Raw genomic sequence first — 12,282 nt, 5'->3', positions numbered from 1 at the left:
AAAATCTGATATCATGTGCAATCTATTGTCAAGACTGACTTTCATAGCAAGAGTACTCTTTAAATTATGGCAGAGTATTGACCTCCACTGATACTAGTCACCACACAGAGATCTCAGCATAAAAAGGCACACCGAGATCTCAAAAGATGTCTTATATTTACTAGGAAATGTCACACTGTGATCTCAACAGGTTTTTATGTACAGGAGATAATGTCACACCGGTATCTCAGCAGGTTTCATGTATGCAGGAGATAATGTAACACTGGGATCTTAGCAGGTTTCATATATGCAGAAGAAAATGTAACACTGAGATCTCAGCAGGTTTCTTATGTACATGAGATAATGTCACGCAGGGATCTTAGCAAATGCCATATATGCAGGAGAAAATGTCACACTGGGATCTCATTAGGTTCCTTATTTGCAGGAGAAAATGTCACACTGGGATAACAGCAGGTTTATTATATGCAGGAGAAAATTTCACACTGGGATCTCAGCAGGTTCCATATAGGCATGAGAAAATGTGACACTGGGATAACAGCAGGTTTCTTATATGCAGGAGGAACTTAGAAATTGTCACACTGGGATAACAGCAGGTTTCTTATATGCAGGAGAAAATTTTACAATGTGACCTCAGCAGGTTCCATACGCAGGCAAAAATGTCACACTGGGATCTCAGCAGTTTCCATTATTGCGGGAGACAATAATTGCACTGGGATCTCAGCTGGTTTCATATATGTAGGAGAAAATGTCACACTGGGATCTCAGCAGGTTTTATATTTGTAGGAGAAAATGGCACACTGGGATCTCAGCAGGTTTCATATATGTAGGAGATTATGTCACACTGGGATCTCAGCAGGTTTTATATATGCAAGAGATAATATATGTTTTGAAATTTCTATCCATGAACTTTCTTTAGGAATACACATAGATGGTTACCACAAATGTACTGATGATACAAATAAATAATTTGCCTTTTTAGATGACCAACAGAAACCAGAAAGAAGCCTTCAACAAGATTCGATGGTCTATGTCCAGATTTGCTCAGTGCACGAACTTAGACAGCGCCTTTGTTGGTCCCTTCAAGCTGGTGCTCACAAGAGGTAAATTAGCCGGACCTAGGCCAGTGTACATCAACTGATTCTTAAACTTAAGTCTAGTCTAAATAAAGAATATTTTTATGCCCCTGGATCGAAAGATCGGGGGTATATTGTTTTTGGTCTGTCTGTCTGTCTGTCTGTCTGTCTGTCTGTCATACATTGTGTGTGTCCCAAAACTTTAACCTTGGTTAAAGTTTGGTCATAACCTTTTGAATATTGAAGATAGTAACTTGATATTTGGCATGCACGTGTATCTAATGAAGCTGCCCATTTTGAGTGGTGAAAGGTCAAGGTCATCCTTCAAGGTCAAAAGTAAAAAAATACAATCCAAGGGAAGTAATATGCTTTAAAAGGGAGATAATTTCTAAACCTGCCAAATGATATATTGAAATGTTATTTCAAAGCGGCGCAATAGGGGGCATTGTGTTTCTGACAAACATCTCTTGTTAAAACTGTAATGTATTACACCTACTTAACCCTTTCCTACTTAGAAGCAAAGTGAAAATGGCTATATGCAAACAGCATAAAACCAAAACAGCCTGCAAGTAACTCGCAAAATACGTATATAAGTGATTTTTCTGCGGATCTGCAGATTTCCGCAGATCGAGTTGTCCGGGGTCATTTCCGCATAAATTTGAGTGAAAGTACGGTTAAATTTCATAAGCGGCACAAAAAATCCGCGGCCTGCGAAACCTCTCCGCATATTACACTTGTTTTTTTATATTCTGTCTTAGCATTTTTTTAAACGAGCGATGTCATTGGCTGTTGTTTCCCAATCTTCCAATTAAAATCGGTCTTTCAAAATGTGTTTGATATTTCTTTGTTGATTTGATTGCAAATGGAACCTTTGTGAAGCGTTAATGAAGACGAACGAACAAATCTCACAAAATCTCGGAGATTTAACACTTATTGAAAAACAAATGTAAATGGGAAAGGGAAAAAACAACAGTGGATATAAATCAAAAAGCGATACCACTTTCTGAATGGGTACGGAAGATCTACTGTCTTGGTAAGGCTGTAGTCATTCTATTCATGTGAAAAAATCTAGAACTAAATAAACTGTGGTAAATTGTCATAAGTTGAACACTGTAACATTGTTGACCTTATGTAGAAATTAAAGGCATTGAGCTCAAACGAAAGATTGCTGTCATCGTTCACAGGTATCGGAACACTCATTGATTTTGATCACAAATAATACTGGTGACTTTGCATAACATGTTAAGTGATTTTAAAAATATTTTCATAAAACAATCTTGTTGATAAGATTAAGATGGTGTTTATTGTCCCCTACTGGTTTCACCGGAGGGGACTTATGGTTTGCGCTCTGTCTGTCTGTCTGTCAGTCAGTCAGTCAGTCTGTCTGTCCGTCACACTTTTCTGGAGCCTGCGATAACATTAAAAGTTCTTAATATTTTTTCATGAAACTTGCAACATGGATAGATGGTAATATGGACATTATGCGCATCATTTCATTTTGTTCCCTACGTCAAAAATTGTGGTTGCGATGGCAACCAAATTTATTTTTTTTAAATCTGAAAATGGTGGAATTTCTGACAATGGTGGAGCTGGTAGGGGACCATATCGCTTGACAATAGCCTTGTTTAAATGTGTGTTTTAAGTTTTGTCATTGCGTTATGCACGCGATTCGGGTAGTCAAAATCAGTCTACAAAATTGTCCTCCCCTCAGACTTCACCTCAATCACACCCCTGAAGTGGTAAAGGGTTCAATGAAAAGCTTTTGTGGGACAACATTTTACACGCATGCATCAAGTCCTCTTTACCCAGAGTGCGGATCAATTGACAATTGACATGTTTCCAGTGACGCCGGCAACCCAGTTCCTCACTCCCCAGTGCAGCCTGCCACGCAACCTGACAGGCACCTGGCTTACACAGGGTGTCCAGTACATGTCGAACATCCGCATCAACGACACCCACATCTACTTCAACACGCGCATCAATGAGTACGAATACCAGGAGACGTATTATTCCTGTCAGCAGTCGCAGGGGACCAGGTACCTTATGACCAAGGTCGTCGTCGGCAAATGGTGAGTATTGAGTTAACGTGGAAAATCTATATTTTGTGATGTTGAGAGTCATAATGTCAGATATTGTTTATTATGCAAAGAGAATGTCCCATGTTACTTACATTCTGCAATAAGTATCATCTATGCCAGTATTGAATGATTGCAAAAAAACGTTATTAACTTAGTCTGTGATATGGTCTCTGAAAGAAATCACTCATTGCAAGTTACAATTTAAATTGAAACAGAATCCTGCTTTTTGACTTTGACCCCTGAAAATTTCATTTGACCCCTTAGAATTTCAACCATGGGGTGATTTGACTCCTAGTTCTCAAAAGCTATTGAAATCCCTGAAATTATTAATATGTTGCGTTGTTAAATGAAAGTTACACTTCATGTATATCATATGGAACAAACCTTAGATATAGAGAATACTAGGTTAGCGTTGAATACAGAGAAGTTTATGTTGCGAGGCTTAGAACACTGGGAGCGCGAGCGTTGGCGAGCGCTTTCGATGTTCGAGCCGAGCAACATAAACTTCTCTGTATTCAACGCTAATCCTAGTATTCTATTTATCCCATTTGATTTTTTTCTACTTGACATTTAACATAAATAGATCTAATAACCTTAACAATAATTTTAATTCAGTCTTAAAAGCCCTTAAAATCTAACGAATGTAACCATGCGTAGTGATATAAATGTATTTGTTCTGGTACGCAAAATAGTCTTTAAAAAATTCACACACAAACTGTAAAACAAGTAAAAATATAACCATATGCCTCGATTAAATTTCACGCAGTATCCGAATTGTAACACATTACGACCGTAAAAAGAAGATTTTACTTTACTATAATTCATTTTATTTTCGAAAGAAAATGATCAAAATCCAATATGGCGGCGATTACTTCCTGACAAAATGATGTCGATGTCAACATACATGTACACCGTTGACGATTTGACAATTTCGACGAGTAAACAGACAATTGCAGCGACAGACACTTTATTTGACCTAATATACAGGGCAATACGTTTTCCGACTTAGGACGACAAATTTAAGTACGCGCAGAACGTGTTTTTTAACCAGGTTTTCCGAAGGAAAAAACTGGTTATTAGATTGGCGAATGCGGGCGGGCTGGCTGGCTGGCTGGCTGGCGGGCTGGCTGGCTGGCTGGCGGGCTGGCGGAACAAGCTTGTCCGGGCCATAACTATGTCGTTCATTGTCAGATTTTAAAATCATTTGGCACATTTGTTCACCATCATTGGACGGTGTGTCGCGCGAAATAATTACGTCTATATCTCCAAGGTCAAGGTCACACTTTGAGTTCAAAGGTCAAAAATGGCCAAAAATGAGCTTGTCCGAGCCATAACTATGTCGTTCATTGTCAGATTTTAAAATCATTTGGCACATTTGTTCACCATCATTGGACGGTGTGTCGCGCGAAATAATTACGTCGATATCTCCAAGGTCAAGGTCACACTTTGAGTTCAAAGGTAAAAAATAGCCATAAATGAGCTTGTCTGGGCTATAACTATGTCATTCATTATGATATTTTAAAATCATTTGGCACATTTGTTCACCATCATGGGACGGTGTGTTGCACAAAAGAATCACATCAATATCTCCAATGTCAAGGTCGCCACGACTTAAAATAGATTTATTTTAAAACAAACTTACAAAGGGTGTTAATTTTGTTTGTTCATTTAAAAAGTTCAGTTTGAGTTGTCTCCCTTTATCAGATTTTTTTTCACAATGAAAACCTGGTTTTGTGACAATTTTGTCCCTTGTTATATAATGTTATGGGAATGCCGTGTGTGATCAGATGCATCAATGACGTCCATGTTAAAATCATTTTCCAGAGAACAGGGAACGACAAAAGTACAAAAAAAGCAAAACACGTTCGAACTAGTATCTTACCTTTAATTATCCTTTAAAATCCATCTAATAATCCATTTAACTCAATAATTGACGATTTTGCATCTAGGGTCTTTAATAATTATTTTAACATAGTTAAATAAAGACCCTTATGCCATCCTATCACTATATTCAAATGAGTTTACGAACTCAATAAACTTCCTTCTTCGTTACACGCTACGTCATGTACTCTACATTACTGATGTTAAAATGAAGCGGAGCAGTTTATCAAATAATAGCCAGTGGTAAACTTGGTTGCATTTGCAGATTTCTGCATACAAACATAATTTTGTTTAAACCTGCACATTTTTTTATTTGTCTATGGTAAATGCGCTTATTGCACAAGAAAATAATTTAATATATAAATACACAAAGAATGAAAACATTCCATTACACAACAAATAAATGAGTGGATAATACCCGTGTACAAAATGAGACGTTCCAAATTCCAGTGTGGTGCTATTTTTACCATCTTATACTTTACACAGCTCTATGCCTAACGTGAATTAAATCGGAAAGCAAATATTGCAGATTATTTATGAATTGTGCGATATTTGTATGGCTTGTTGTACATTCTTAAATCTCAAAAGTATATGCATGGGTAATAAACAATGCACATTACACGAAATAAGGAAAATGTGATAAATTGACAATTCAAATATGTCGATATACAGTACATGTACATGTGAAATAAGTTGCGTTTATAATAATTTTTTTTGGGGGAAAATGATGCAATAAGTGTCATTTTCAGCTGATTCATCATTATACGGATGGCGAAAAATTATGTCATATGACTAGATTTAAAGGTTGAAGGTCGTATAATTTTGAAGCTAAAATTTTCTTGACTTATTTCTTATGAAAAATCATTCAGTGGTAAGGTAAAAAATAGTCTGTGCACGCGACAGGTATATCCCACAGTGTTGAATACAGGCTAGTATATTTCATCAGGTGTTATACCGTCAATGTCGCGTTGAAAATGCGATAAATGGATATTTAAACTATTTCAGTGAGATTGACTTCACATGCTTTGACATCGTGTCCAGGCATCACAGCATTGTGAGATACAGAGTGGGTAAGTACATGAAAATTTGTGAGGCCTTCAGAGTTGTGTCAATAAATTGAGTCGTGTCCGGGGAAAACTTGGCATAATGCATGTGCGTAAAGTGTCGTCCCAGATTAGCCTGTGACATTTTTCGTTAAAAATCAAATCCAATTTAGGCGGAAAGTTCTGTCCCTGATTAGCCTGTGTGGACTGCACAGGCTAATCTGGGACAACACTTTACGCACATGCATTATGCCCAGTTTTGTCAGAATGGGATACTATTTTAGTTTGAAGCATTGAACCTCATTCTGGGTTTGTTACAGAGATCTTCTTTTAATGCACCACTTATTGTTTCAAACCAGGAAACAGACTCGAGAGTGCCTAAATAAGCCTTAGGATTTGTATTCAATCACGCTATAATGAAAGCTTAAAATTTAACTAAGATAACAGATTTAAGGCTGATTATTTATTTCGACTCCTTCCAGTCTGTTGCTTAACTCTTTCAGTGCGGGAACCGAATTTTGAAGGCCTTTGCAAACAGTTTGGATCCAGATGAGACGCCACAGAACGTGGCGTCTCATCAGGATCCAAACTGTTTGCTATTCTGATAGTATTCTTTGAAAAAAATTGAAGAAAATGCTAATTTTAGAAATTCTGCAGACAACATTTTAGCAGACGAGGAATTTCCCAGCATGCAAAGGGTTAAGTGTCTATTGGGTGATCTAAAGAATGCTCCCACATTCATGAACCAACCCATAATCTGGGACTTACTGGTTGCTAGATATACAACATATTCACTTCAACAAGTGACCTTAATTAAATTCTTAGAATCTGATTACAGTATGGTACATACAAGTTTGTTTTAATTTCATCTTTCAGGTAAGCCATACCAGTTTCAGTCAAACACTGCTGAGCTGAATCCTAACCAGTTCCTGACCAAGACGTTCCGTGAAGCCTGCAGTTGGACGGCCTTTGTGTTTGACAGAGACAACTATGAGTGGAACTATGAGACACTGATCTGTATGTATCTGTCTTATTATAAGAGCCCTGTTCTGTGAAAACTCGGCTTTTTGCATGTGCTAAATGTGTCGTCCCAGATTTGCCTGCCCAATCTTCACAGGCTAATCAGAGCCACACTGTCAGCCTGGACTGAATTTTCGTTTAAAACAGACCTCCTTTAAATGAAAATTCAATAAAAGCGTAATGCTTCGTCCCTGATTAGCCTGTAAGGACTGCACAGGCTAACCTGGGATGACACCTTACACACATGCATTCAGCCTAACCTGGGATGACACCTTACACACATGCATTCAGCCTAACCTGGGATGACACCTTACACACATGCATTCAGCCTAACCTGGGATGACACCTTCTACACATGCATTCAGCCCAGCCTGGGATGACACCTTACACACATGCATTCAGCCTAACCTGGGATGACACCTTACACACATGCATTCAGCCTACCTGGGATGACACCTTACACACATGCATTCAGCCTAACCTGGGATGACACCTTCTACACATGCATTCAGCCTACCTGGGATGACACCTTACACACATGCATTCAGCCTAACCTGGGATGACACCTTACACACATGCATTCAGCCTACCTGGGATGACACCTTACACACATGCATTCAGCCTACCTGGGATGACACCTTCTACACATGCATTCAGCCTACCTGGGATGACAACTTACACACATGCATTCAGCCAACCTGGGATGACACCATACACACATGCATTCAGCCAACATGGGATGACACCTTACACACATGCATTCAGCCCAACCTGGGATTACACCTTACACACATGCATTCAGCCCAACCTGGGATGACACCTTACACACATGCATTCAGCCTACCTGGGATGACACCTTACACACATGCATTCAGCCCAGTCCTGGGATGACACCTTACACACATGCATTCAGCCTAACCTGGGATGACACCTTACACACATGCATTCAGCTAACCTGGGATGACACCTTACACACATGCATTCAGCCCAGTTTTTCCTGAATAAAGCTTATAAGTAATTTCTTAGTGTGATTATACACATAATAGTTCAAGCTCTAGCACTCTTTTATTTGTCTGCATCAGCCTCGGCTTAAAGCTCTGGTTAAGGTAAACATGCAACTCTTTTATTTTACTGTAACTACTAATTTAAAGGTTTTCAATTAACACGGGTTCAAAGTCCTTGTGTGAGGTACTGACCAATGACCATAACTCTGATCTGCAATTTAGCAGAATAAGGCCCATTTTCATGCCCCCATGGAGCAGAAGGCATTAAGTATGGCATATGTCAGTCTGTACATCAACGTGCTTGCATTTTGAACTCCTGTTTCAATACTCTGTGAATTTTGCTTTAACTTTTACATTTCAATGACTTAAATGTGTGGATAATTGTAAGGAAATTAATTTTTGATGCAACAAGTTTTGGCATAATTATGGCCTTTCTTCTACTTTTGTTTTTAAATGACATTAATTAAAACTCTTGAAATGTTGCAATGTAAATTATTGTTATTATCAATTAAATTATAATGGATAAACATTTGATAAAATTTATTTCAAAATCTAGTAACAAAATTTAGCAGTCACAACTATTTTCACCTTGTGAAACCTATTGAAACGAAAAAATAAATATAAGCAGAAAGTGTTTCGCGGATAAAAATGTGAAAACTGCACAGGGTTATCTGGCATGAAACATAACGCTGTCCGTGCGGGAACCAAATTTTGAAGGCCTTTGCAAACAGTTTGGATGCAGATGAGACACCACAGAACGTGGCGTCTCATCAGGATCCGAACTGTTTGCTATTCTGATAGTATTCTTTGAAAAAAGTTGAAGAAAATGCTTATTTCAGAAATTTAGCAGACAACATTTTAGCAGATGACAATTTTCCCAGCATGCAAAGTGTTAACGCACATGCTTTTAGCCCCGTTTTCCCAGAGCGAGGCTCATCTATAATATAAAGGTACCATCGCAGATGCTGAATTTGCATAAATGTCATGCAACAATCAAAAGATGCTGAACTGTTTCTTGCAGTGGATCCCCCGTCTCCAGTCCCCTGCCCCATAGCAGGCCGCTACAGCTTCAATCAGCTGTTCATGTCAGTGCAGGAGAAGTACCGCACGCGTGTGCGCGGTGTCACCGAGAAACCTCGTGTGCAGATCTACTGCCGCAACTGGGTGACGGAGTTCAAGTCGTGCAGTAACACCATGACCCGTATACAGATTGACTCTGAGTATTGCGAGTCTGTGGATTACAGGGGTCGTCCCATTGGAGAGTATGGTATGTCAGTGTGTTCTTTTTGTTCAAATTTTGGGCTCACCCCATTCCCAATGTCTAAGGATACTTTTTTTTGTCAAATTTTTGTCAAAACAACTACATTTTTTCCCCCATCCAAAGAGCCCTGGCTCCATTTTAAACACCATGCAACAAGGAAAGTGTGTTTTTTTTTATGTTGCTTTATTGACATTTGTATGTTAGAGATGGTTGAAGTAGATACTTAGATCACATGAAATGGGGTAATGATCCATTTACCTGTAATAGGCATCGCTGTGAATTTCTTCTTATAATAAATATATTTCAATCATCTGTGCTTAAACTGTCAGATATATCAAGTTCTGATTTGTTTAAATGGTTCAGTTTTAATGTTTGGCTAAAACAATTTGGTTTGCCTTCTGAAATTCAAGAATATATTTAAATTAAAGTACTCCCAACAAAAGACACTGATTCGTCACTCTGTTGACATAACTTGAAGACAATCATTCAACTGGTTTTGACATATTTGTAGTTGGTAAGAAAATCTAATTGAAAATATAATCATTTTACATAGTTTCAAGTTTTCAAACCTTTATTTCAAACTCTGAGATACTGATGAGCAGCAAACAGCATGAAAACTTAACAGGCTGTTCTTGTTTTATTCTGGTTGCACAGACCCATATCCACTTGTTATATTCTGGTTGCACAGACCCATTTCCACTTGTTTTATTCTGGTTGCACAGACCCATGTCCACTTGTTTTATTTTGGTTGCACAGACCCATTTCCACTTGTTTTATTCTGGTTGCACAGACCCATGTCCACTTTCAGATGAGCCTGACAACATCCTGACGTGTGTTGGGTTCTGGATGGAGGACATGAAGTCTTACTTGGTCACATGGGACGAGGAGGATGCCATCTCCAGCTACAGATGCTGGGTAAGTACACTGGGACCTGTGTTCATGTGATCTGTGTTCACTTAATCTGTGATCTGTGTTCATGTACCTGGTCACATGGGATGAGGAGGACGCCATCTCCAGCTACAGATGCTGGATAAGTACAGTGACCTGTGTTCATGTGATCTGTGTTCACTTTATCTGTGATCTGTGTTCATGTACCTGGTCACATGGGACGAGGAGGACGCCATCTCCAGCTACAGATGCTGGGTAAGTACACTGGGACCTGTGTTCATGTTATCTGTGTTCACTTTATCTGTGATCTGTGTTCATGAACCTGGTCACATGGGACGAGGAGGACGCCATCTCCAGCTACAGATGCTGGGTAAGTACACTGACCGGTGTTCATGTGATCTACGTTCACTTTATCTGTGATCTGTGTTCATGTACCTGGTCACAAGGGACGAGGCGGACGCCATCTCCAGCTACAGATGCTGGGTAAGAACACTGGGACCTGGCTTTATGTTAGATATGTTCATGCAGGTTTTTTATGCCCCCGATAGGGTTGCATATAGCAGTTGAACTGTACGTTAGTCAGTGTGTCTGTCCGTCCGTCCGAAAAAAAACTTTAACATTGGCCATAACTTTTGAAATATTGAAGATAGCACCTTGATATTTGGCATGCATGTGTATCTCATGGAGCTGCACATTTTGAGTGGTAAAATTTCAAGGTGAACATCATCCTTCAAGGTCTAGGGTCGAAAAACAAAGTCAAGGGAAGTAATAAGCTTTAAATGGACATAGTTATCTGACCTGCCCACGTATATATTTTTGTTAAATAAATCAAAGCGGCGCAGTAGGCAGCATTGTGTTTCTGACAAACACATTGTGGTAAAAGGTCAAGGTCATCCTTTATGGTCTACGGTAAAAATACAGATTTAAGGGAAGTAATAAGCTTTAAAAAAGGAGAAAATTATTCAATATACTTTATATATTTGGCATGCATGTGTATCTCATGGAGCTGCACATTTTGAGTGGTGAATCTACAGTCACGGTACTGGCTTTTAATTATTTGCTACTAAAAATAGACATTTGTTACAGACAATTATTTTCAAGGGAAGTAATTTATATAATTATAAATCTCATATTATATATTTCCTTACCAAGAATTTAAGTTCTTTTCACAGTTACTGTACAGATTTATTATTTTGATTATTTATAACCCAAATGATTGATTTGTCAAAGTTTTTTAAAATGATATAATCATAATTTCTTTGGTGTTCATTACATTTGTGGACTTATGTCCATAGATACATGATCAACTCTGGCTATGATCTCTTTTAAACCACAGGCCTTGGTTGTCAGTGATGTCTGACATGGTCATAATTGACTGTGAGACCCTCCCCACCCACCCCACCCCCAGTTGGATTAGACAAAATTCAATGGAAGTAATAACCTTTTAAGGGAGATGATTTCTATACATGCCAAATGATAAATAGAAATTTTATTTCAATGCGGGGCAGTAGGGGGCATTGTGTTTCTGACAAACACATCTCTTGTTTTTTACTAAGAAAGTGACGCTGATAGTCAGCGTCTTCCCCTACCAGAATTATTTCCCCTCAAAATACAATTTCCCCTCCAAGAATATCATTTTTCACAAATACATTTCTTTTTTTAGCATTTTTATTTAAGCTTTAAATCAAATATTGTTAATGTTGATTGCTTAATCATCCATCGTAATACTAGCTCATTTGCGGTGGTCGCAAAAACACGTTAAAATAGAACTAAGCGTCTACGGAGTTGGATTAGAATGTATAGTGTGCGGTTCCTGTTAATTTTTGCAGAACATTTTGCACTTTATTGCTGTAAATGTATATACTCGATTGTACTTCCTTGCTGTATTATATATTATGCTCTCCATGAATGGAGGAAAATAAAAGTCTCTATCTCTTTGTTTCAATGAAATTGTTCGCAATTTGAACAATAAACGAAAACCGGTCTGCACCAGAACATCAGCCATCGCTTGACCTTACTGTAATTGAAGCACAC

General features: G+C 38.4%; 1 protein-coding gene across 1 annotated transcript in view; it reads left to right on the top strand.

Moving 5' to 3' along the window:
• The window catches only part of LOC127873641 (uncharacterized), a 34,050-nt gene that overhangs the window by 14,021 nt on the left and 7,747 nt on the right, over nt 1–12,282 (top strand). The window contains exons 7-12 of the mRNA XM_052417529.1: nt 980–1,100; nt 2,917–3,142; nt 6,038–6,102; nt 6,952–7,092; nt 9,121–9,366; nt 10,169–10,275. Of these exons, the coding sequence (XP_052273489.1) occupies nt 980–1,100; nt 2,917–3,142; nt 6,038–6,102; nt 6,952–7,092; nt 9,121–9,366; nt 10,169–10,275 (906 nt within the window). The remainder of the gene's footprint in view (nt 1–979; nt 1,101–2,916; nt 3,143–6,037; nt 6,103–6,951; nt 7,093–9,120; nt 9,367–10,168; nt 10,276–12,282) is intronic.

Source organism: Dreissena polymorpha, chromosome 3 (genome assembly GCF_020536995.1).
Source record: "Dreissena polymorpha isolate Duluth1 chromosome 3, UMN_Dpol_1.0, whole genome shotgun sequence".
Lineage (NCBI taxonomy): Eukaryota > Metazoa > Mollusca > Bivalvia > Myida > Dreissenidae > Dreissena > Dreissena polymorpha.
Note: the sequence above shows the minus strand (reverse complement) of the source record. Positions and strands in the feature narration are given on the sequence as shown.